The 21812-nt window shown below is 41.9% G+C and overlaps 1 protein-coding gene across 9 annotated transcripts; it reads right to left on the bottom strand.

The window, feature by feature from the left end:
- Positions 1–1718: 1718 nt before the first annotated feature.
- Positions 1719–21518, bottom strand: IRF4 (interferon regulatory factor 4). Of its 9 annotated transcripts, none has more exons than XM_082732145.1 (9): positions 21107–21518; positions 19485–19756; positions 18060–18246; positions 17113–17201; positions 16251–16395; positions 13093–13200; positions 10357–10710; positions 7604–7716; positions 1719–5737 (listed from the first exon to the last, which is right to left on the bottom strand). In XM_082732145.1, the coding sequence occupies exons 2-9, from the start codon at positions 19698–19700 to the stop codon at positions 5594–5596; spliced, it is 1356 nt and encodes a 451-aa protein (XP_082588271.1). In that variant the 5' UTR covers positions 19701–19756; positions 21107–21518; the 3' UTR covers positions 1719–5593. The 9 variants fall into 9 exon arrangements, with proteins under 9 accessions (XP_082588271.1, XP_082588272.1, XP_082588275.1 ...); XM_082732146.1 differs by having other exon boundaries at positions 19485–19903; positions 21107–21201; XM_082732149.1 differs by having other exon boundaries at positions 16251–16392; positions 21107–21187.
- Between the last annotated feature and the right edge of the window lie 294 nt (positions 21519–21812).

The raw sequence follows: 21812 nt of genomic DNA, 5'->3' as shown, positions 1-21812 counted from the left end.
GAGAAGACATCATGGTTAAAACTTAGTAGAGAAAAAAGATGTTAGCCAGGTGCCCAGGCAGCAGCAGGAGAAGTCTTCTGGGAGAGAGAAGAGAGGTGCCTTTGGGCACTGTAATAGTTCACAGAACTGGAATGTGAAATCAGAATGGGGGATGGCAAGAAATAAAGGTAGAGGTTTCAGATGTGTTTGTTGATTTTCTTCCAGATAAAGATTGCTATGGAAACCTGACTCAGAAGGAGAGGGAAAACAAAGGCAAAGGAAATTATATTTGCTGGAAGGATTCTCTTTAAAGCCACCATCATGTCTAAGCCCATGAAAAAAAAAAAAAAAAAGGTGGGGTGGGGGAAGAACTGAGAATTATAATTTACCTAAAGTAGAGAATCAGCGAAGTTAATAAAATGTTCATAATTGGAACTACACCGATTCGAAACTTTTGAACAGTCACTCAAGGACGAGGATAAAATGAACTTTACAATCAATTATGGCAGACAGATGGTCTAAACAAAGATGGCAGAGGAAATATTTAAAGACAGCCATCTGCCACAACATACTGTCAACCTAGCAGTAGCAGGGGTCACTGAAGTTGACCTGAAGGTCACTGAAGGATACCTACAGCACCCTATAATTCATAACTCTCTGCTAATCTAGAAGATATCTATCTGCCTGAGTTAACTTAGGCATGGACTGTCCTGGAAAAAAAAAAAAAAAGAGAAAGAGAGAGAGATATTATGACCCTTGGAGTGTCTTTCCAGAGAGATGATGTAGAACTTGATGATGTGTTTTTCTGGCATCAATAAACACTGTCAGAGAACTTTATGTAAAAGTATTTATTTGCCAAAGTAATACTTGCTTTGAGGAAACTGAACCCAATACAGTCAAACTTCCACTGTGTAAAAAGAAAGGCTTGTAAACACTGGTACCTGAGGGAGGTGTGAAATTACTTAAACAAATTTAAGGGCTCAAAATCTCTTTGAAATTCTTTTTTAAACATAAGGACTTGATATACTACTTGGAAAAGTTTGCTTATAAATACTGACTCAAGTTCATCCTTACTTGTTGAGCAGATAGAGACCCAAAAAACAGTACGATAGTTTATATTCCCACTAGATCTATTTGATTACCACCTAAAAAATTCGAAATTATTCTAAGCTAATATTCTGGGGCCCCTAGACACAGGTTACAAACACTTCTGACAGTTCCACAAAATCTTGGCTGCAAGGTTTTTTTAACATCACAACCTGCAACCCTATCTTTCTAGTGTTCCCACTAGACTTGTGAGCAGTTGATAGGCTCTTTTACGACACAGTTTTATGTTATATTTCACATTCCGGATGCTGGTTAACCTACATCCCCTCCTCTTTAACAGCAGTGACAAAATCAAAGAAACTATGAATATAAAAGGAAACATTAACAATTTCCTTGGGTCTACTAGGCCTTTTAAAACACACAAGGGAGAAGAAGGAAAGGATTGTTCAATACTCTCCTTAGACCTGTTTCCATGCACTGAGAAACTGCCCTATGCTGGGACAAGTTTTGCTTTTTTTTTTTTTTTTTAAACTAGCAGAGCACTTTGAGATCTGATTTTACAGACGCATATGACAACCAGGAAGGAAGCAGGCTGCCGAAGCAGCTTCTCTGAAAGAACACAACAGAAGGAGGAAGTATTTTAAAAGCTATCAAGATGAGTGTTTAATAACACACACACAGCTCATAACAAATTACTTTTTTAAAAAAGTCTTTATTTAACAACTACATAAAACACCAGATTATCACGAATGTCAATCTATTTTGAAAAGCAATTTACAGCAAAAATTCATGACATTATGTACAATCATTTTCCACAGAATGATCTGCCTGGTTCTCTAGACATCCTTGTCTGGGAGACCTAGCAGAAAGAGGGAGCCAGCATAGCTATGGATTGAAGCCAAGGAAGCTGCCTGGTCCTAGCCACTTATCTAGATGGGGTGCAGGAAATGAATCCCACTACCCATTAAGTTCCTTCCATCTCAGAGTGTAAAGCAAAACAGGAGTTTATATTGGAGGAGGCCTGCTGCACTTTTTGGTTTTTGTCCACATCCTATCTTTCTTTTCCCTCACTTCAACTACACTTCACCTACATTCTCTCCTGAAAGCAGTGAAAATAAATACCAGGAATACTGTGTTCATGTGACAAGCTATTTGACACCAGTTAACAAGAGATGGATGAGATCCACCTACATTGACATGGATCAATCTCAAAGATGGAGCTATGAGAAAAGTAAGTTGCAGAACAATGCATATGGCAGGATAGCCCTAATGTAACATTTGAATAGATGCCTGTCCGCTATAAACTAGGGATATATAATAAAAATATAGACTTTAAAGAAGCTCACCACTTCTAGAAAAACATGTACCTGTGGAGAAAGGGGAAATGTGATCAAAGAGGAATGAAAAGTGGTTTGGCAAAAAAAAAAAAAAATACATATATATATATATATGTATATATATGTATATATATGAAAAAAAAAATTTGATGGTCACTGGTATAGCCAACACAGGAGCAAGGCTTCTCTTGGGATGCATGTGCACCTGTTGTTTCCCTCTCAGGCAAAAGCCCATGCCAGACCCTGCACCAAGACTCCTACACACAGTGACATGCAAAGAAAACCTTGCTTATACCCTAGCCCAGTGTGTGCCTTTTTATAAACACAAACCTGGCATATCGTGCTTTGGTGATAACCATGTTGTCGTGTTGTTCATTCCATGCAGAATTTTAAACTATATGTCCCAGTGGAGCAGAGTCTTCCTAGCTTAAAGGCAACAGTCTTGCTGGGCTCTCAATAGGGCTCCAAACACTCCGGTTTTACCCGGAACTGAGGGGGTTCCAAGGTTTGGGTTTAAAATGGGTTGGTCACCCTGGTTTTTACAGTGTTCCAGAAGACATCAACTACTGCCCACTGTTTATTAAATACACAGAACAAGAAATAAAACATTAGAACATGCACCTGTGAGACTTAAACATTTTTTAACCTTGTCATCTGAAGCTTTTTAGCATAATAAATGCCTAAAGTCCTCTATAGTATCTTCCATTACTACAAGCTAAATTCTACTTTATCAAGTTAAGGAATGAGGCAATCATTCATTTTCAAAGTCCTGAGACAACTGTCAGGATCCTTTACCCTGATTATTTAATAATTCATTCATTAGCACACAGTCTGGATTTCTCCAAATTTAAAAAAAAAAAAGTCAAAGTAGATGGGACTAAAGAAGAGAAAGTGGAAAGTGGCCCAAGTCAAGACTATTTTCCAGAAAATATAACTCCAGTGGTAAAGCAGATTAATATTAAGAAAGAAAGAAGAAAAGAATTCGCAACAATAGAAATCAAGCATCAAATCATCTACTTTGAGAATTCAGAAGACACAGCACCCCTGGGAATGACACCAGAGAACTTCTCTGAAGCACTGGTAGGGGGTTAAATATTCTCCACGGAAGAGGGCCACATACACTGGGGCCTGTGTCACAGTTGTTCCTAATTTTGTTTTCAATTCCCCCTTAGGATAATATATCCTAAAATACTTTGCATCTATAAGATGTATAAATTACTGCAATTCACAAAATATAATCTGCTGTCCATGTGTATTCCCTTTTAGCTGCTGATGAAATTCCTTAAACTGTGCTATGGACTGCATGGTGGTGGAATTCTGTAACGAAAATGCTTCTAAAAAGAGTGAGGTAAATCTGTGTTGTTAGGTTAAGAGAGCACTGCATAAAAGGGTTGCAAGATGATCCTATAAGGTTTTTTGAGCTGATGTATATCTATAGAGAAGTGAAGTGTATTGGAAGAATAAGTCAAACTGTTCTTGTGGATATTTTAAGGGAGCAGGATTTGGGCTGGGAAAAAGAAAGAGGATGTTTCTTCATTTTTGCCTGTCTATATTTACATTTTCTGTAGTTAATATGTATTATGTTATTAAAAAATCTTTGGGGTGCCTGGGTGGCTCAGTTGGTTAAGCATCTGCCTTGGGCTCAGGTCATGATCCTGGGGTCCTGGGATCAGTCCCACATTGGACTCCCTGCTCAGCAGGGAGTCTGCTTCTCCTTTTCCCTCTGCCCCTCCTCCCTGCTCATGCTCTCTCTCTCTCTCTCTCATTTGCGTGCGCACTCTCTCTCTCTCAAGTAAATAAATTAAATCTTTGGGAAAAATACTCCTCCTTTTAAAAGTTAAAAAAATGACATTTCCATGCTTAATTGCTTACTAAACTGGATAAAGGCTAAATATAATCTGTCTAATGCAAGGGATACTGTTTGTTGAATGAATTTAAAAATATAGATTAGAAGAAGAGTGGCATATATTTGAGAACTACTAAGTCTTTTGCTGTGCCTGAAACTAATAGCAGTTTTTTTTGTAGTATGATAAAAATATCAGTTGCCAGCATCAGTCTCAACATCTGTACTTTTCCAAAACAATCAACAAGGAAGTGATCGGATTTACTTAAGCATGTAGAGATCTTAGTGATTCTATAAAAAGATGTATTTGGAAAAAGCCCAGTAATTTCAAGGTCCTGTCAAACCATATTGGCATGAGGAAGCATATAATATACAAAATAAGCAAAAACAGCGCACTGAGTCTGCAGTTATGCAATCAGTGAAATCCTGTCATCATCTTTCCTAACAGAGTTCACCAAATTGAAAAGCATCGGCTCCTCCTCTTTAGTGTTGTCATGGATAACTAACTGATAGCCAAACAAAACAAACAGGGTAAGAGGGGAAATGTCACCGAGTTTCAGAAATATATCTTTAGTACTTGGATTGTTGATCTTTTTTTTTTTCTAAAGAAAAAATCTTTAGCAATATTTCCTACAGAATGAGAAACAAAAAATATCTTAAGCAGTCATTACAAGATTGTAGAACTGACAAAAATATACCAATCAAGGGTAGCCCTAATGCTTTTTGGTTCCAGAAAATACAACTGGCTCCAGGGTCACCCAAGGAGAGACAGCAAATGGGGGGCAGTGAGAGACAGGGCAGGGAAGTCCATGCTCCGGTGAGACCCAGGCCAGGGGCGGGATGATCAGCCACCCTAAAGCTGGAGGCACTGACTGAGGCCACCTCAGTCAAAGATTCTCTTTCTAACAGCAAGCATTTTCTACAAAAGCAACATCTTCTATGTGAATTAATACATTTCTTTTGTGGGCAGAGTCACTTCAAATTTAGATATTATTTCCCTGAGAAATAGGACAACACTTACGTGCTTTTAGTTAGTGGTCAATACTGAAACACAAGTTTTCTCAGTTTTCAAGCAAAAAATAATCCACATCAAATTAAAGATAGCATTTAAGTAAATGTAAACACACCCTTTGGTCAATTTTCACAGTAATCATCAAAGATGGCAGTCTACGGAAGACCCTGAAAACCGTTCTTCCTTTTTGTATAAACTCATCTGTCAATTAGATGGAGCAGGCCTTTTTACACCCATTCTTGCTGAAGTTCTCCTCAAGTGTTGAATTGAAGCCCCAATTTCCAAGTTTCTCAAAAGAAAAAGAGGGATTTCAATCAGCTTTTCCTGTCAAAGTCAGATATTTACAATGAAACAAAATCACTTGTCTTGACATTTTCATTCTTGAATGGACGAGTGGCGAATAGATCTGTGATAATCCTCTGGACTGTTAATGTGTTCAGGTAAATCATAGCCCCTTAGGAAATGTCCACTGTTTTGCTGAGCAAAATAATATAGTTGTCTGGCTAGTAGAGGTTCGACCTTTAATAAGAGATTTTAAAAAGATATTATTGAAATATTCTTTTTAACATCCTGTAATTGGCTCATCATTAAATAACTCAGTATCTAAAGATAAGGTAAAGTTAAATCCAAAATTAGGTGCTACACAAATCAAAACATTCTGAAGAAGTAATATTTTGTTAACCCTTACATACACCATAACCTAGAAATAGACCTACTTAATTCTGAGTTTTTACTCCAGTTAAAGTCAAAGGTGGTGCTTTCAACTTTGCTTTGCTTAAAACTTATGTCTAACTAAGCATGAGCAAAGCAGGTAAAATGACAAAATTAAAAGGAAGTTTGAGGTGATTAATGAAGTTTGAGGTAACTCAGAATAATTTAGGCCAATAAATTTTTCCATAACCACAGTTTGATAAGGATGAGGGTATAAATCCTGAACAAGTTACAATTCTTGGATGACCTAGATAATCTATATAAGATAAAGAAAAAAAGAAAGGAGCAAAATCTATACAAACAAAACACTGTTATTATGGGGAAAGATGTTAATTCTTCCAGTTTGGCATATTCACTAAAACAATTCAGCTTTCAGAATTTTCCTTAATTTACAGCATCTAATAAAATTGAATACTTTGTTAATCAATTCTGCTATTAAATTGAGCCACTGTTATTTGATATATAAAAACTTCAAGCATAATTCATATGAAATACTTGAAATGAATTAAATCCATAATAAAAAGAAGTAGGAACTCTTGGGTGTACACATACCCACTTTTCTTTTCCATCCCAGACAACTAATTCCAGGGACACTTGCTGCAGGAACACATAGCTGCCTAACCCAGTGGAGGGCTAGAGCACCCAGCAAACCCTTAAAATCAGACTGATGCAGGAGGTTTTCACCAGGTTTTGAAACATTATCAATACCAAGTTTACTTAGTCATTTAATAACCCTAGCTGTTAATAAGATATCAATTATTATATTAATTACTAGAGATAATTCATGAAAAAGCTCTAAAGTCCACAGGACTATATTTTTATTGGTTGGTTGGTTTTGATTTTACAATCAAGAGGGGGTACTGTGTGTTTAAAATTAGATAGTGTTTTATTACAGTTGTCAATAAAAAAAATTATGGGAACTAAAATATGGCCTGAATGTTTCTATTATTGGGTGTATATATATATTTTTTATCTGTTACTGCTTATTGTCTGGGCTCATTAATAATTCTTGAAGGTATGTAGCAAGGTAAAGTTTTCAAATTCAAAATCTTGTGTATCCAAAACTCTGTTTTTAATGACAAATTTATTCCAAATGACCCTATTATAAACTCTGCTAGAGAACACTGATCTACTTAAATTCATTGACAGAGTTAGCCTCCTCCAAATAACATTGGATTCCTGGTTTCCATTAGTTAAATAATTTCTAAAAATCCAGAAATAAAAGAGGATTTGGAAAAAATTGGAGGGGACTGCAAAATATGTAAGTCAATGGACAGCTTTCCATTTGGGAAAAGTTTCTCCATCAAGTAAAGATCAGCTAGACAGCATTTTAAAAACAATATTAAACATGGAGAATTTTAAAGGGAAACTTTTTATCGCCAGTCCTTTTAAATCCTCATAAAATGGGAATAGGACAATATCTTGATTGATACACAAGATCGGAAGAAGGAAACCCATGATTGCAGGTTTGTGATGAGTAAACCTCTAGGACTGGGAAAAACATGTGGTTCCCTGGGCTGTGCTTCCTGCACCATTCACTGGGCCATGCTTTTTCCCTCACAATTTTCCTGTCACTATTGACATAGAGTTTTCATTTGAGACTTTTCTAACTGGGACACTGCCGTTGTTGAAAAACAGGGAAAGCTAATCATTTGAATGTGACTAAATACCCACGTGAGCAGTGATGAGCTTCCTTTGCCTCTGAGGATCTGGAAACTCTTCTCCGAAGCACAGAGTTACCTGGAATCTTGGCAGGGGACGACCATGGTGAGCGAAAGCTTGCAACTCTGGAGAAGCCCCAGAAAAAAAAAAAAAAAAAAAACCCACAAACAAACAAAAAAACTGATCAGAAACCATCATTGAACATGCCAGGTTAAAGAGGAAGCAAAACTAAAATAGGAGTGAGTATTTTTTATTTCTCTCAGTTGGGTTCATAATTTATAGACCCCAGATATGGAATTGCATGTACGTGTTCATAGGTATGCTTTTCCTGAGAGAGCTCCAGGTTTCACTTGATTCTTTTTTTTTTTTCCTTAAATTTTATGTATTTATTTGAGAGAGAGTGAGAATGAGAGAGAAAGCTCAAGCAGAGAGAAAGAGAAGGAGAAGCAGGCTCCCCGCTAAGCAGGGAGGCTGACACAGGGCTCAATCCTGAGACCCAAATTGAAGGCAGATGCTTAAACAACTGAGCCACCCAGGAGCCCCTCACTTGAATCTTTAAGGGAAATATGGCCTGCAGATTAAGAAACCTTCATTTGCAGCACTGGACCCATGAGAGTGCAAAGGGTAGCAGAAAGGAGTGAAGGATGAAGAAAAAGGAAAAGAAATGTAGCCATGTTGAGGCAAAAGAATAATTTATACAAAGGAGAAATTGTATTTATTTAAAAAATAAAAATTTTCTGATTATTCGAAAATGTCATCCCAAAACTGCTGAGCCCTCATAATCCAATATCTATACTACTCAGGACCTCTCCATGATTCAGGCATCTCTAAAAATGCTTTACTGTTATCCTGGGGACTGAGCACCAGTGATGGGCAGCTGTCTCCTCCTTAGCACTAGGCTTAAACTCTGGGACTTTGAGCTGACTTCTTGCCCATCTTCTGGGACAGATTTGAAAAGAAAAATGTAGTGATGAGACACTAAGGGCCCCACTTTTGTGTATATGTATATCCTGAAGACACCACTCCTACTCTAAGGATGCAGAACAAACTGTTGGAAAGACAGATATGCAATCCCTGACATTGATCCATGTTGCTTTGCCCATATTCAAGATGACTCTTAAGCCCCTTAGCTGCTCCTATTCTTTCCTTTCCACCAGAGTTAAATGCCGTGTCCCCAAGAGAAACACACATGGTTGTTGCTACAACTTCTGCAGAACAGTGTGCACATGCATCTTGATCAGATATGCACCCATGGGCTTTGCCTTTAGGGGCTGTCCCTAGTAGTTTGCAAATCCTGAATGGGGAGATATCAAAGATCTTCACTGTTCTCTTCAACCGAAGAAAAGTTTCTAACTAACTCACTGGACTGTTTGACTTCCTGCTTCTTTTTTTTTCCTTCCAGAATTCAAATCAAACCTAACTGACTTAGTCAGAATGTGTAAAAGGCATTCACACTACTGAGGTCTGAGACTACACCTACACAAGCTAATCAGAGTGGCGAGTTGGCACAATTCTCCAAAAAAGTCATGTCTTAAATGCTTGATAACATAAGAACATTCTGTGGGAATCCTTGATTATGCAGAAGCTGGTCTACACAGCAGCAATTTTTAAGTTCACAGGTTCCTCCTTGAACCTCAGTGAATACTTCAAGGTAAGAGGTGGCAATGAGCAAAAAGCACAGCGCATGGTTACAGAGGAAGAAAAAAAACACTCTTGCTCAAAGATAAATATTAAATTCTAGGCAAGTGAATTCACAACATAAAGATGTTCACAGCTTATGCATCATGCCTTTCTGCTTCTTGCTTGTACCCAGCTCTCAGTGACTGTGACTCAAAAGTGTACTTATAGCCTACTTAGAATGGTAGGATTTGAACTTCCTAAAACATACATGGTGAGAAAAACTCACAGAAGCAAGTGTCATTCCTCTTGGATATCTTAACTAAAGCCCTAGCCCTGTGGCTCTGAATCCAAAGAGACCAAGATTCACAGTCTGTGAGCTGATCCAACCAAGCCCCGCCGCCCCCCACCACATTGACTCTTTCAGACCCTTTTGCATACTTAAGAGGTGCCGACAAGATGTCCCTCAGTAGCTCCTGAGACTCTTCCTTGGGTTCCTACCATGACTCCATACTGGACCCCAGTATGGACAAAACAGTCGTGGCACAGATTTGGAGGCAGTTTTGCAGCTCAGAGGGAGAAAGGGGTGTTCAGGCCCAATTGCCTTTCTCACCCTGGTGCTGCCGTGGGGAACCAGAGGCTCAGTTCTCCCTCTTCCTCTTGTTATACATCTTAGTCAAGGGTTAGTCATGTAGGGACATATTTGTTTGGGGGCATCAAAAGAGAATTTGGGTGTGCCTACATGAATTTGGGCAACTTAAACCCAAAAGGCTAAGCAAATGTCAACAATGTCAAAGCACATAGATGCTTCATATTTTTATTTTAAATAAACTGAATCAGGAAGCATATTCAGGGAAAGGAGAGGCACATGAAAACCCAAAAACACAGGGTGTTATTGAAGGGGCACTTATAAAGAATAGCTTAAGGATAAGGTACAGAGTAAGGGACAGAAAGAGTTGGCAGTTAGCTGACAGAATATCTTTCTCCCTCCAAAGAGGCATCATCAATATAGATAGCTAAATTAATATTCTGGATGAAGCTGCAACAATACTGTGGCCATGGTTTCATAAAAGCCAGTCTGGGGCTAATTTAATTGTCATGAAATCAAAACTAAATAAACAAAACTTACTGGTCATTTGGTGCATTACCTGCTAAAAACTGCTGTGTGTCAAAGAGCTTGCAAGTCTGGTCCCTCTCCAGTTTATTGGGTCGGTCACTGCAGAGTGCCAGAGGCCCATCCCAGTAGATCCTGCTCTGGCACAGTCTTTTGGCATACAGACCGTCGGGGGCCATCCAGAGGACCACACCCCTTTCCAGGTGGCTCAGAAGTTTCTCGATGTTTTTCCTCTGGCCATTGTCTTCTGGGTAGGGGAAAAGGACCTGGTCCAGGTTACTGGCATCGTAGGTATGCCCATGGGAGATCCGACAGCCTTCTGGGCTAGATGTGGTCAGCTCTTTCACCAGGATCTCCCGGTAGTACAAACAAATGTGGAGTCGACAGTCTGTAAACACAGAGATTTCAAGGTCAGTGCTAAGGGACCAAGGAGCATTAGATATACATCAGGATGCCAAGCTATTCAACCAGAGCATGTGTATTTGATGGGACACTGGTGTCCCAAGATACTCCATTATAAGCAGAAAGTTCCAGGGTCAAGGAAGTGTAGGAAATGCTGCACACCCCCATCTCCCTCTGGGAGTCACAAACAGTAAAAGATATTAAGGAAATCCTGAAAGAAATTTATTTAATGTTGTCTAACAGCATTTTCCACATTTGTGTGACCACACATTTTTTTTGTGGAGGGGGATCACACCTTACATTAATTTTCTGCACAATATATTTGACGCATATTAGAGAGCACCACTGGTTAAGAACTTTCTGCATCATTGTTTTGGTGATGATGATAGTGGTGATGACAAAATTATGTCTAAAATAACAAGTCATGTACTACTGAACAAAATTCATCTTTAAGTATGGCAATCAGTTTTGATTTTGGAGGAAGTAAACCCTAAGTCTAATTTCTATTAGTTAAAAGAATATAATGATGTTTCAAAAAATTAACAAAAATGCTTACCTAAGAAACTACCCTAAAATATCAATATGATGTCACTTACATAAAAAAAATTATACATATAAGTGCACAGTGGTGATTTCTGTGTGGTAGGAATATGATGTTTTATTCTCCACCTTTTCTTTTCTGATTGTCACATTAGTTTCTATGCTGTGTATGTATGTACTACTTGTGTAATAAAATTAATTCATGTGGAAAGAAAAGAATCAATGAAAAAAATGTTCTAAGGCTAAAGTCCCACTAGGCTTTCAAAATCTGCCTTGAAAATAACTGTGCTTTTTAAAACATTTAACTTGATGAGTTCACTTATGAAATTTTTCTTCAGAATAGGACCCACAAACTGAAAGGACAACAAAGGTAGGTCTGCAAAATGTCCCTTAACTGTCAGTCCCTTAACTGAAATGCAAAAGGGCTTCATGTATAGGCAATAGCTACCCATCCATAACTGTATGGGATTTAAAAATAAATGGGAATTACAGTTCTCCAACAAATATGCTCAAGGTCCATAATTAATTTGCATTATGCACTCCAAAAAAAGAAACCCACAAAACTCCTCAATGGTTTTGAGACTTAATCCATATCACTGTCTCAATTCTCCACTTCAGTTTCTGCTGCTGTAAACACACTAGTGGAGAGCGAGCACAGACAGTATACTTTGATGACAGTGAGTGTTGGCCATTTGAGGTGACTTATAGGGCAGGTTTCATTTCATTTAATGTCATCAGAAATCATGAGGTCACAGTAACATAAATAGCTATTTATTTCCTACTTTCCAGGCACCCACATAGGTCTTCAGTGCTTAAGAGAAGGGTTAGAAAATTTCTAAAATTAAACACGAGATTTCCATTTAAAAATATCTCCCCTCCATCATTTAGGAGCATCTAAGAAGAAAGGCAGCAGCCTCATTCAGAACTTCAGAACTGAAAAGAACCTGGAAGCAAGAAAGGTGCCCACAACTTTCTGAAACCTTCAGAATTTACTTCATACTTTTCTATCATTGATTTTTAAAAAGCCCAAGGGGAAAGGTGAGAATTCTGAGGCTAACTTAAGGTCTTCATTTTTAATGTAATTACAAATCTCATTTTAAAACAACTCAAAATACTATCTAAAAAATAACTATATACACACCACATATGCTTAGTAAACCTTGAGGTGCCTTCCTTAAAACAGGTAAGATCTTTGAGCTTGCAGAGATTCTTTTAGAAATGAATCTTTAAAAATCAGCTCTAATCCAATTTTTTGCAAAACCTATCGAATTTCAGAGGAAGAATGACTGCAAGGCTCACAACTTTTAGGCATATGAATGTAATAAAGAGAAAGGAGTCAGAACTCATGTTCCCAGGATGCCAGAGAGGAAGAACTATTTGTAGCTAAACCTGGAAGGATTATCAACTTTTTAAAATGAGAAACCTTTGTATATTCTTCTAAGAAATTATGCTACATTGTGAGGATGTTGGCTGAAGGGGGGGTGGATCCGTGGTATATAAATCTGAGGTGTTCACATTCTTGGAAATTCAGATAAATGTCAGTGGAAACCTTAAAATGACTCAGTTCAAACCAGCATTTAGAATTGGCATCAGAATCAAAAGCTAGCTTCCTAGTGCTAAATTTTCTAATGATGTTCCTCATTGATGGAAGTTGAGAGTCAGATTATGTTCATACCCTCTCTAGTCCCCAGATGGAAGAAAGCCAATGTGCACGGTCTATGCTCAGGAATACTCCCCTCCCCAGTCAAATATACCCAAAGGTGAGGGCTGATCCATAGCAGAAGCCAGCCTCCTGCAGGGGGCCTCTGGAAGGGAACACTGCACTCACCTGAGAGCGCCAAGGCTTCAGCAGACCTTATGCTTGGCTCTATGGGGATTCCAGGGGCCTGGGACTCAGGCGGGGCACAAGCATAAAAGGTTCCTGTCACCTGGCAACCTGCATTTGTAAATAAGAATCAGATGATGTCTAAACAGAGTCAGTCCCACGACGCATAGGAAGGTCTCCTCTCCCTGGGGGTGCACCAACCCTGGGAGGGAGGGGCCAAGTGCCCTCTAGAACTGACCAGTGACATTCTCAAGTGACAAAGACAAGTTGAAGTCCAATCATAAATAACAAGATTGAAAGAAGGAGCTTTGGATGGAAACTTGGAATAGTCCCTCAATAATTTTCTTCTTTTATAAGTTTCTTTTTTTTAAATCAACTGTTAAGTTGATTAACAGCTTAATCACTTCACTACCGCTATATAGTGGGAATATTTAGATCTACTCTCTTAGCAGTTTTAAACACAATAGAGAATTGCTAACTATAGTCACCATGTTGTGTTTAGATCTCCAGAACTTATTCATCTTTAATTGGAAGTTTGTACCCTTTGAGCAACATCCCTCTATGTTATCTGATAAACAGGATAACTTAGGCTCAGAGAGAGTCATCCTTGTTCACACTGCAAGTTCACAGTAGAGCTCAGGTCTACTGAGTTCTGATGCCAAAGAGTCCAATTACAAACTTACAAATTGTTTACTACACATTTATTTAGCTTTCTATTTCTGGCTTCAGGAAGAAAATTGAACCATAGGTCTTGGCAGCATAATAGCTGTGTATCACAGTTATTACAACAGTAATAGAGAAAGAATATGTGATAGAACAAAATTTTGGTGATTCTTCATTTAATGCCAACTATGCTTCAAAATATATCTACATATTCCATATTTTTGTACAGTTTGAGGCAAGGCCTTGTTAATAAGTTTTAGTTCCATATAGCCTAATGCATTAGACTCAAGTCTGAATTTCAGAAACACCAGTTTAATGTTAGCTAACTCCTCCACGATGGAATGGAAAGCAACCTTTGCTGCAAATCACTCTTGAAAAGCTAATAAAATCAAATTCTGAGATTTTTTGTAAACATGCCACTAAAAACAAATTTTAAATGATAATATACTTCATCAATCCCCTAAAGCCAAAAGTGACCCGAACATGATTAAAAAAACAGGAACTGACCAAATAGTGAAGAACCAAATATTCCTACGAATACTGAAGGATCTGAGTCTTGACCCATCTCAGGGTATCTATATAAATATCTAACTCAAAAGTCCTAGAAGTTTGTGTTTTCCTGTATTCGATACACTGTGTGAAGTCTTCTCTGCACTTAGCTAATTAATGGTTCCACTGAGTGATCTCATTTTGATGTCTGGGAAACTCCTATGAGCATGGGACCACATCTAATCCAGAGTGAACAAAGTTCTTTGGACCCCAACACCAACACTAGTCACCTTATGGTGACTGTTTTCTTTTCTTAGTATTTATTCATTCCATTCTTACTATCACTTCTAATCCCAAAAATAACTATGATAGGCACACTATTTTTTTAAAGTAAACTCTACCCCCATGTGGGGCTCAGACTCACGACCCCAAGATCAAGAGTGGCATCCTCTACCAACTAAGACAACCAGGTGCCCGCTGGGCACACTACTGTTTAAGAGAATACACTAGCTCAATAATTTGCTGACGTCCCAATAGAGGAAAGGCTTGGGCACAGCTATGTAAGCCCATTTTGCAGATGTATAGAAAGAAACAGACCAGTGAGATTATTGGCCCTGTCAACATTAAGAGACAATCCAGGAGGGAAGACTGACAAAATCTGTAACTTTTTGTCAAAGATTATTCAGGGAAATGAAAAATATTAACCTGTCAAACCGATAATTAAAAAAAATATGGCCAACCAGTTTGACATCTGAGACCCTCTGTCTTAAATGAAATAGATCTGAGGTTAAACTCCAGCCCCTCACTTACACTGGATAACTTTCAGCATTACTTACATTCTGTGAATTTCCCTTAAAAGTGTGGGGGGGCAGTTTTTAGCTGCCTGGGATGGATCTCTGTGATGTTTATTATTTTTATTTATTTACCTATTTTGAGATTAGTGTCCCCTTTATTTTTTTTCTGTGATGTTTATTTTTTATTTTTTTTAAAGATTTTAATTCATTTACTTGAGACAGAGAGAGCAAAAGAGAGAGCACATAAGTGGGGGGATGGGTTGCAGAGGGATGGGGAGAAGCAGACTCGCCACTGAGCAGGGAGCCTGATTCTCAATCCCAGGACCCTGGGGGATCCCTGGTGGTTTCTGGGAAGCATAACCTGAGCCAAAGGCAGACACTTAACTGTCTGAGCCACCCAGGTACCTTTTTCTGTGATGTTTAAATAAGATCTCATGTAAGTCAGTTCCCAGCATAGGTCCTGGCACAAGTAGGCCAGGTGTCAGTAAACATTGGAGTCCTTCCCCTGAGGACTTTAACTCTCTCCTTCACTGTACATGAGGTCTTTCCTAGCAGCTCTGAGGAGGACAGATCACGAGAGATCAGGGCCCTTTGGCCAGGTTTGTTCTATTGGGTGATCCACAGGCCTAAAAACCAGCCCCAGCAAACTCCTTACCATTTTCTTTTTTCTTTCTTTTTAAAATTTAATTTAATTTAATTTTTTTAGTGTTCCAAGATTCATTGTTTATGCACCACACCCAGTGCTCCATGCAATACGCGCCCTCCTTAATACCTATTACCAGGCTCACCTAACCCCTCACCCCATCCCCTCCAAAACCCTCAGTTTGTTTCTCAGAGTCCACAGTCTCCCCGTCTGACTTCCCCCAACTCACTTGTCCTCTCCTTCTCCCCATGTCCTCCATGTTATTCCTTATGCTCCACAGGTAAGTGAAACCATATGATAATTGACTCTCTCTGCTTGATTATTTTACTCAGCATAATCTCTTCCACTCCTTACCATTTTCTTTTTTTTTTTAATATTTTTATTTATTTATTCGACAGACAGAGATCACATGTAGGCAGAGAGGCAGGCAGAGAGAGAGGAATGGAAGCAGGCTCCCCGCTAAGCAGAGAGCCCGATGTGGGGGCTCGATCCCAGGACCCTGAGATCAAGACCTGAGCCGAAGGCAGAGGCTTTAACCCACTGAGCCACCCAGGTGCCCCACCACTCCTTACCATTTTCACAAGCCGGGCCTTGCCAGTGGTGGCTGCGGGATCCAAACGTCACAGGACATTGATATGGGATTTCTGGGTGGGGCTGATCAGGGACATATTCTCTCCAGCTTCGGTCATGGGGTGGCATCATGTAGTTATGAACCTGCTAAAGGAATATGAGGGAGCAGCTGAGATGAAAGGCAACCAGCAGGGCAAAGTTCAGTTGCTTGGCACTGGGAAAGGGGAGGGGGCAGATTCTCTCAAAGTCAGACTCCTCACAGAATCTCTAATTTGGCTGAGACCCAAATAATTTTACCATCTCAAAAGACTTTGGAATGAATAGCTCATCACACTAGGTGGAAAGTAGCCATAAAGAATCAAAAAGCACAATGAAGACAGTGTTATAAAGTAATGATTTGTGTAAAGCTTCATCATATGGTTAAACCTGGCACCAAAAGTACTGCAGGAAAATTTGCTTTCTTCTACCCACCAAAGTGAATAAAACAGAGCTGTAATTCACATGAGAAAAGTCTGAAGACATCAGCTGCCCTGTGGTTTCACATGATAAAGCACTACTTCCAAAATTTTCATCTTCCACAAAAGATCTGTTTCCCAGATTTCAGAATCAGTAGCATAGGTCCATGCTAACAGGCAGACACATCCACTTCTCCACTCCTTAAAACAAACACCTATAGTAACACCAGGCAGAAAGTGAGACATTCATCCAATGATTGGGGATTTGGGTTGGCTGACTGACTAATAACAAAAACAAAGTGCTGCAGTTTTGTTTGTGTATTTTTCCTGGCATGTGGCTCTAGCTGGCTCATGTGGCCTCACCCATACCCAGCCTTCCCTTCTAGAAGCCCTATGTCCTCCACCATACCTGAGCTGGGAGTGAGGTATAAGGAGTCGTCATGGTGTAGGGGTGGCTCATGGTCATCTGTGGGTCCTCCAGGGTGAGCTGCTTTGCTCCTATGTGTTTGGGCAAAAGGCAAATGGCAAAGTGTGAAAAAAAGGAACTGTCATAACTAAAAGTGAAATCTTAGAAAACACCTGAGAGTTTAATTCCTAGAATGCATAATGGTGTTGACAAATAAGGTACTTTTTTAGTAATTCCCATGGGCAATTACTTGTTCAGGTTATTAAACTGATTTCTACAAGGTCTGACCTATATAAGACAGGTAGAGAAGGTGATGAAATGTTGTGTGTGAATGCACACAATGTCATATAAAGGGCCCCACCAGCAAGATGCTTCACAAGTGAAGTCATCTGTATGGACTGCTTAAAATGCAGATTCTTGGGCTCTACTCTGACACACTGGTCAGAAACTTGGAAAGAGAGGATCTGAATTTCAATAAGGCTCCCAGCCTATCAGAGTACACTCAATAATGACATTTTCATTACTATAAATAATAACAATATATGGATATATGTACACTTCCTTTCTACAGAATGGTTAATCATGAAACACTGATAAGTAGAGATAAAACTCTGAACAAGTTTTCCATATTTTGTTTGAAAAATTTGGACCATATCTTACACCAATAGAACTAACTGAAAAACACATGCACACACATGCATGTGCATACACCCACAGGTAGAGAGTTGGAATCTGAGAAATCAACCTATACCAATACCACAAGAATTTCAATTTATGACCGTGAGAACTTGGGCAAAGAGCCTCTTGGGCTTGAACATGAGGCAGGAGGAAGGAAGGGTATAAAAGAAAAAAAAAAAAAAGAAAAACAGACCCTCAGAATGAAATAAGGCCTGAAAACTGAAAATTGTCAGGCTGCCTATATTCTGTGACCCCAATCCAGGAAGCCCTACCTTTTTTTGCACCCTCAGGAACAATCCTGTATACTTTGTAGGGGTCTGAGATGTCCAGCTGACTCCTCTCCACAAGTTCCTCAAAGTCATTGCTCTTGTTCAAAGCACACCGCAAACGTGTCTTCCAGGTAGGAGGGTCTGGCTTATCTATGCCTTCTCGAAACTTTCCTTTAAATAGTGCCCAAGCCTTGTGGGAAAGAAGAGGGGGAAGAAAGTTAAAATATAGGTCTAAAAAAAAAAAAAAGAACCCGAGCATAATATTTCTAAAGGAAAAAACAATGCTTAGTTGCCTCAGATTTCTACTGTTGCTCAAAACATGGGACAGAAATACAACAGGTCTCCTCCAGGTAAACTACTTTCCCCCTTGGACTCTTTGCTGAATTGAAGACAAACGGTTTGAGCATTCTCTATGTATTTAAAAGAGGTAGGTGAGATGTGGAGGGTCCCTGGAAAGGGGCCCTAGTCACCCTCTCCCCTCACAGTGTCTGAAGTGAGTTCCCCTGGAACTAGGGATGAGCTGGTATACATTGAGTACATCTGAATGGTCAGATACTCTGAGAGCAAATTCCAGAGGAAGTCCCCTGCGCCTGTTCTGCCTGCAGGTGGTGGGGCTGGGTCCTAAGGCACAGTTCATTGGGTAAACTGCTGTAGGGGCAAACAATCATCACACACACAAACACACACACACACACACACACACACACACACGCCTAGAGAAAAATGTTTAAAGACTTGGAAAGAGGGAATCAGACAGAAACACATATGGAAGAACCAAAGAGAGCTAGAAAGTTAGAGAGACCGACAAAGAGGGAACTAAAGAAAGAAAAAAAAATCCAGAGAGAGAGAGACCTGCAGAGAAAAACTGTGAAACAGAGAAAGACAGACTAGTAGATGGACAGGAAAACAGAGACAGACTCAAGCACACAACATGAGGCAACATGTGCTCACAGAAAAGAAACAGGGAGACAAAAAGAGACACACGTTGACAGTACAGAAAGAGGCTCCGATGGAGGCAAAGGAACCCACATAAATGCAAACAGGAACCCTCAAGTCAGCGCTGCTCTCCCGGGGGCTGAGCCGCCAGACATTTATTTCCCTGCTGCTAGAGCCATCCGACCCCCTTGGGGGCTCATGCCACACGTTCTGGATTGGTACCCCCGTTTCTAAAAACACTGCAAAGGTTGAAAACTCTCTTCTTCTTTCCTAGCTTCTGCGGATTGCCACCTGATGCTCCCGGACCGCCCGCCCTGCGGGACTCATCCCATCCCGTCCTTCCCGCGCCGTCCCCTCTCCTCTAAGAACCTCCAGGCGCCCACTGGGATCGCCACGGAGTCTCGGTTGGGGATCCACTCGGCTCTCTGGGGCCTTCCCTCCACCCCACCCCCCACCCCCCCACCTTGGCTGGGCTCCCCTCGTGCTAGTAACCTTGAAGAGGGCGGCGTCCTCCTCGCGGTTGTAGTCTTGCTTGCCCGCGTGCTTCCAGGGGATGCGGAAGATGCTCTTCTCCTCGTTCTCCCACACTAGCCCTGGGTACTTGCCGCTGTCGATCTGGTCGATCAGCCACTGGCGGAGTTTCCCATTGCCGCAGCTCACCGAGCTCATTCCGAACTCTCCTCCTCGGCCGCTGCCCTCCAGGTTCATGCCCCGCACTCCGACTGTCGCCCTCACGCGCCCAGGATCCGCCTCCTGCACTCACTCTGCGCGGCAGAGAGGAGGGCCAGCCGTTAGCCACCCAGGCACAGCGCTCGGAGCACCTTCTCAAACCTTCTGACAACGACCAGGAGGCCCTGGAGTCTCCGAGATAGCTAGGAGCACACTGCAAAAGTCGGTGTCACCAAAGGCCCCTGAGAGAAAGTACCTTATCAGTTGGCCCGGTCTCATCCCCTTGGCATTCCCGGTCCTCAGTCTCCTAAGCGTGCTTCCCGCGGAGTTCATCCTGCTACCCCACCTTCTGGATTCTCCATTCTTTTTACACACCCCACAGACCAAACCCTGCCCGGGCAACACAAGTCTTGCCTTTGCGCACACTGCGAAAACCAGCCGCCACCCCTCTGGCACCGTTTCCGTGCTCACTCAATTCCCGCTCTTCTTTGCCTATTTCCAAACCGTTGCCAGTCCATTTCTCCCTTCATTTTCAGTTACTACTCTTGCCCACTCCACCATTCACACTCCTTTGGTGGGCCCCGCGCGCCAAGAATCTCGCACGTGGGAAAGAAAGCCTGCTGAATGGACATTCCAGGTGCTCAGCACCAGCACCTCCTGCCAGGGCTTTCTCCTTCCATACCTGCACTCTCTGCTCCAAGAGAATCCCCAAGCATTCAGCAGCTAGCAAGGACTAAGTGGGCACTGGGAGCAACTCGCGGCTGAGACCCGGTCCAAGGCAAGGAGCGCAGCCAAATAGCGGGAGATTCTGGCGCGCAGAGTGTCAGCCAGACCCAGGAGGCCCGCGCGAGAGAGCGGAGGCAGAGAGGGAGCCAGGAGGTTCTCAGAGGGCACGGGTTGAGGCAGCAGAGCGCAGGGCCCCAAGTGGCCCAAATTCCGAGCTCCTCCTCCACCACCACCAGTCGGGGAGCAATGCGCCAGAGGCCAAGGTAAGTTTGAGCCCTTAAGGGCCGCAGTATTCTGGAGCCCCGGATTGAAGCCTCTGGAGTAAGAGGCTGTCCTTCCTCAAGAAAGCCTGCAGTGCTGTGTAGGTCCTTTGAATGGCCCCGCCTTGGCCTCTCCTGGGGCCCTGACAGCCTCTTTATCCCATTCCGTCCAGCGCTTGGTCTCCCCCGGGTCTGGGCAGGGCCGAACCACAAAGTGGTGAGAGCAATGCTTGGGCATTGTCCCAGGTGGCCTTCAACAGAGCCCACACAAAAGTCCCGGGGCCCAAAGCAGTCGAAGTGAGAATCGGGGCTCCTTCGAGAGGCATGCTCCCTCTCGGGTCCTAAACTGGGGGCCTCTGAGCTGCCCTCGAGATGGACTCCGGGACCTCGAGTCTCGCGCTCCCGGTTCTCTGTAGTGCCAGCCTCACATCCATTCTCCTTCCCGACCCCAAGCCTTACCTCGCCCCCAACTCGGAGCTGAGGGCAGTAGTGGGTCCCAAGTTCAACTGGTGAAACTAAGTATCGGAGGTGGGAAAGAGGAACTTATACAGCGTAAAAGCCCGCTGGGGCGGAGCCTGGGGCGGGGCTGGGCGGGTACGAAAGCGCCTGCCGGGTTGGAGCCGGGTAGGGGGGTGGAGGGCCGCTGTGAGCAGAGACTGGGGCGCCGCGGGAGAATCCCGAGGCCAAGACTAGAAGAAGCATGTGTTGAGGGGTCTGAGCTGCCGCCAGGCTTGGGGCCTTAGAGCCCCCTGCGATCCACCTCGCGTTGCGCGTGGCGAGCGCACCTCGAGTCGGGCGTGCGCAGCTACGGGGACCCTAATGTGTGGAGGTTTCCTGCCAAGGGGAAGGCGCGAAATGGGGACCTCGCCTGAGCGCTAGGTCCTACGGGAGCCGGGTTGATAATAACAGTTAAACAACTGCGATGTGGTTAGGACGGGAAGTGGGGGCGTGCAGGAGCGGGAATCTGGAGTGCAGGGGACTTCACTTGAAGAGCTGTAACCAAAAACGGAGGAATTGTCCACATCGTAGAATTGTGGGTGGATGGCGGCACTCTTGGAATCGCAGCTGTCGCTGAAAGCCTGCTCTCCTAGGTGGTTAGAGAACATCCTACCATTAAAAATAAAAAGAAGAAAAAGCATGGCTCAGATACTTTAAGCTAGCTATA

The sequence above is a fragment of the Mustela nivalis genome, assembly GCF_964662115.1.
Source record: "Mustela nivalis genome assembly, chromosome: 5".
NCBI lineage: Eukaryota > Metazoa > Chordata > Mammalia > Carnivora > Mustelidae > Mustela > Mustela nivalis.
The sequence above is the reverse complement of the archived record's forward strand: the minus strand, read 5'-3'. Positions and strand labels throughout refer to the sequence as shown.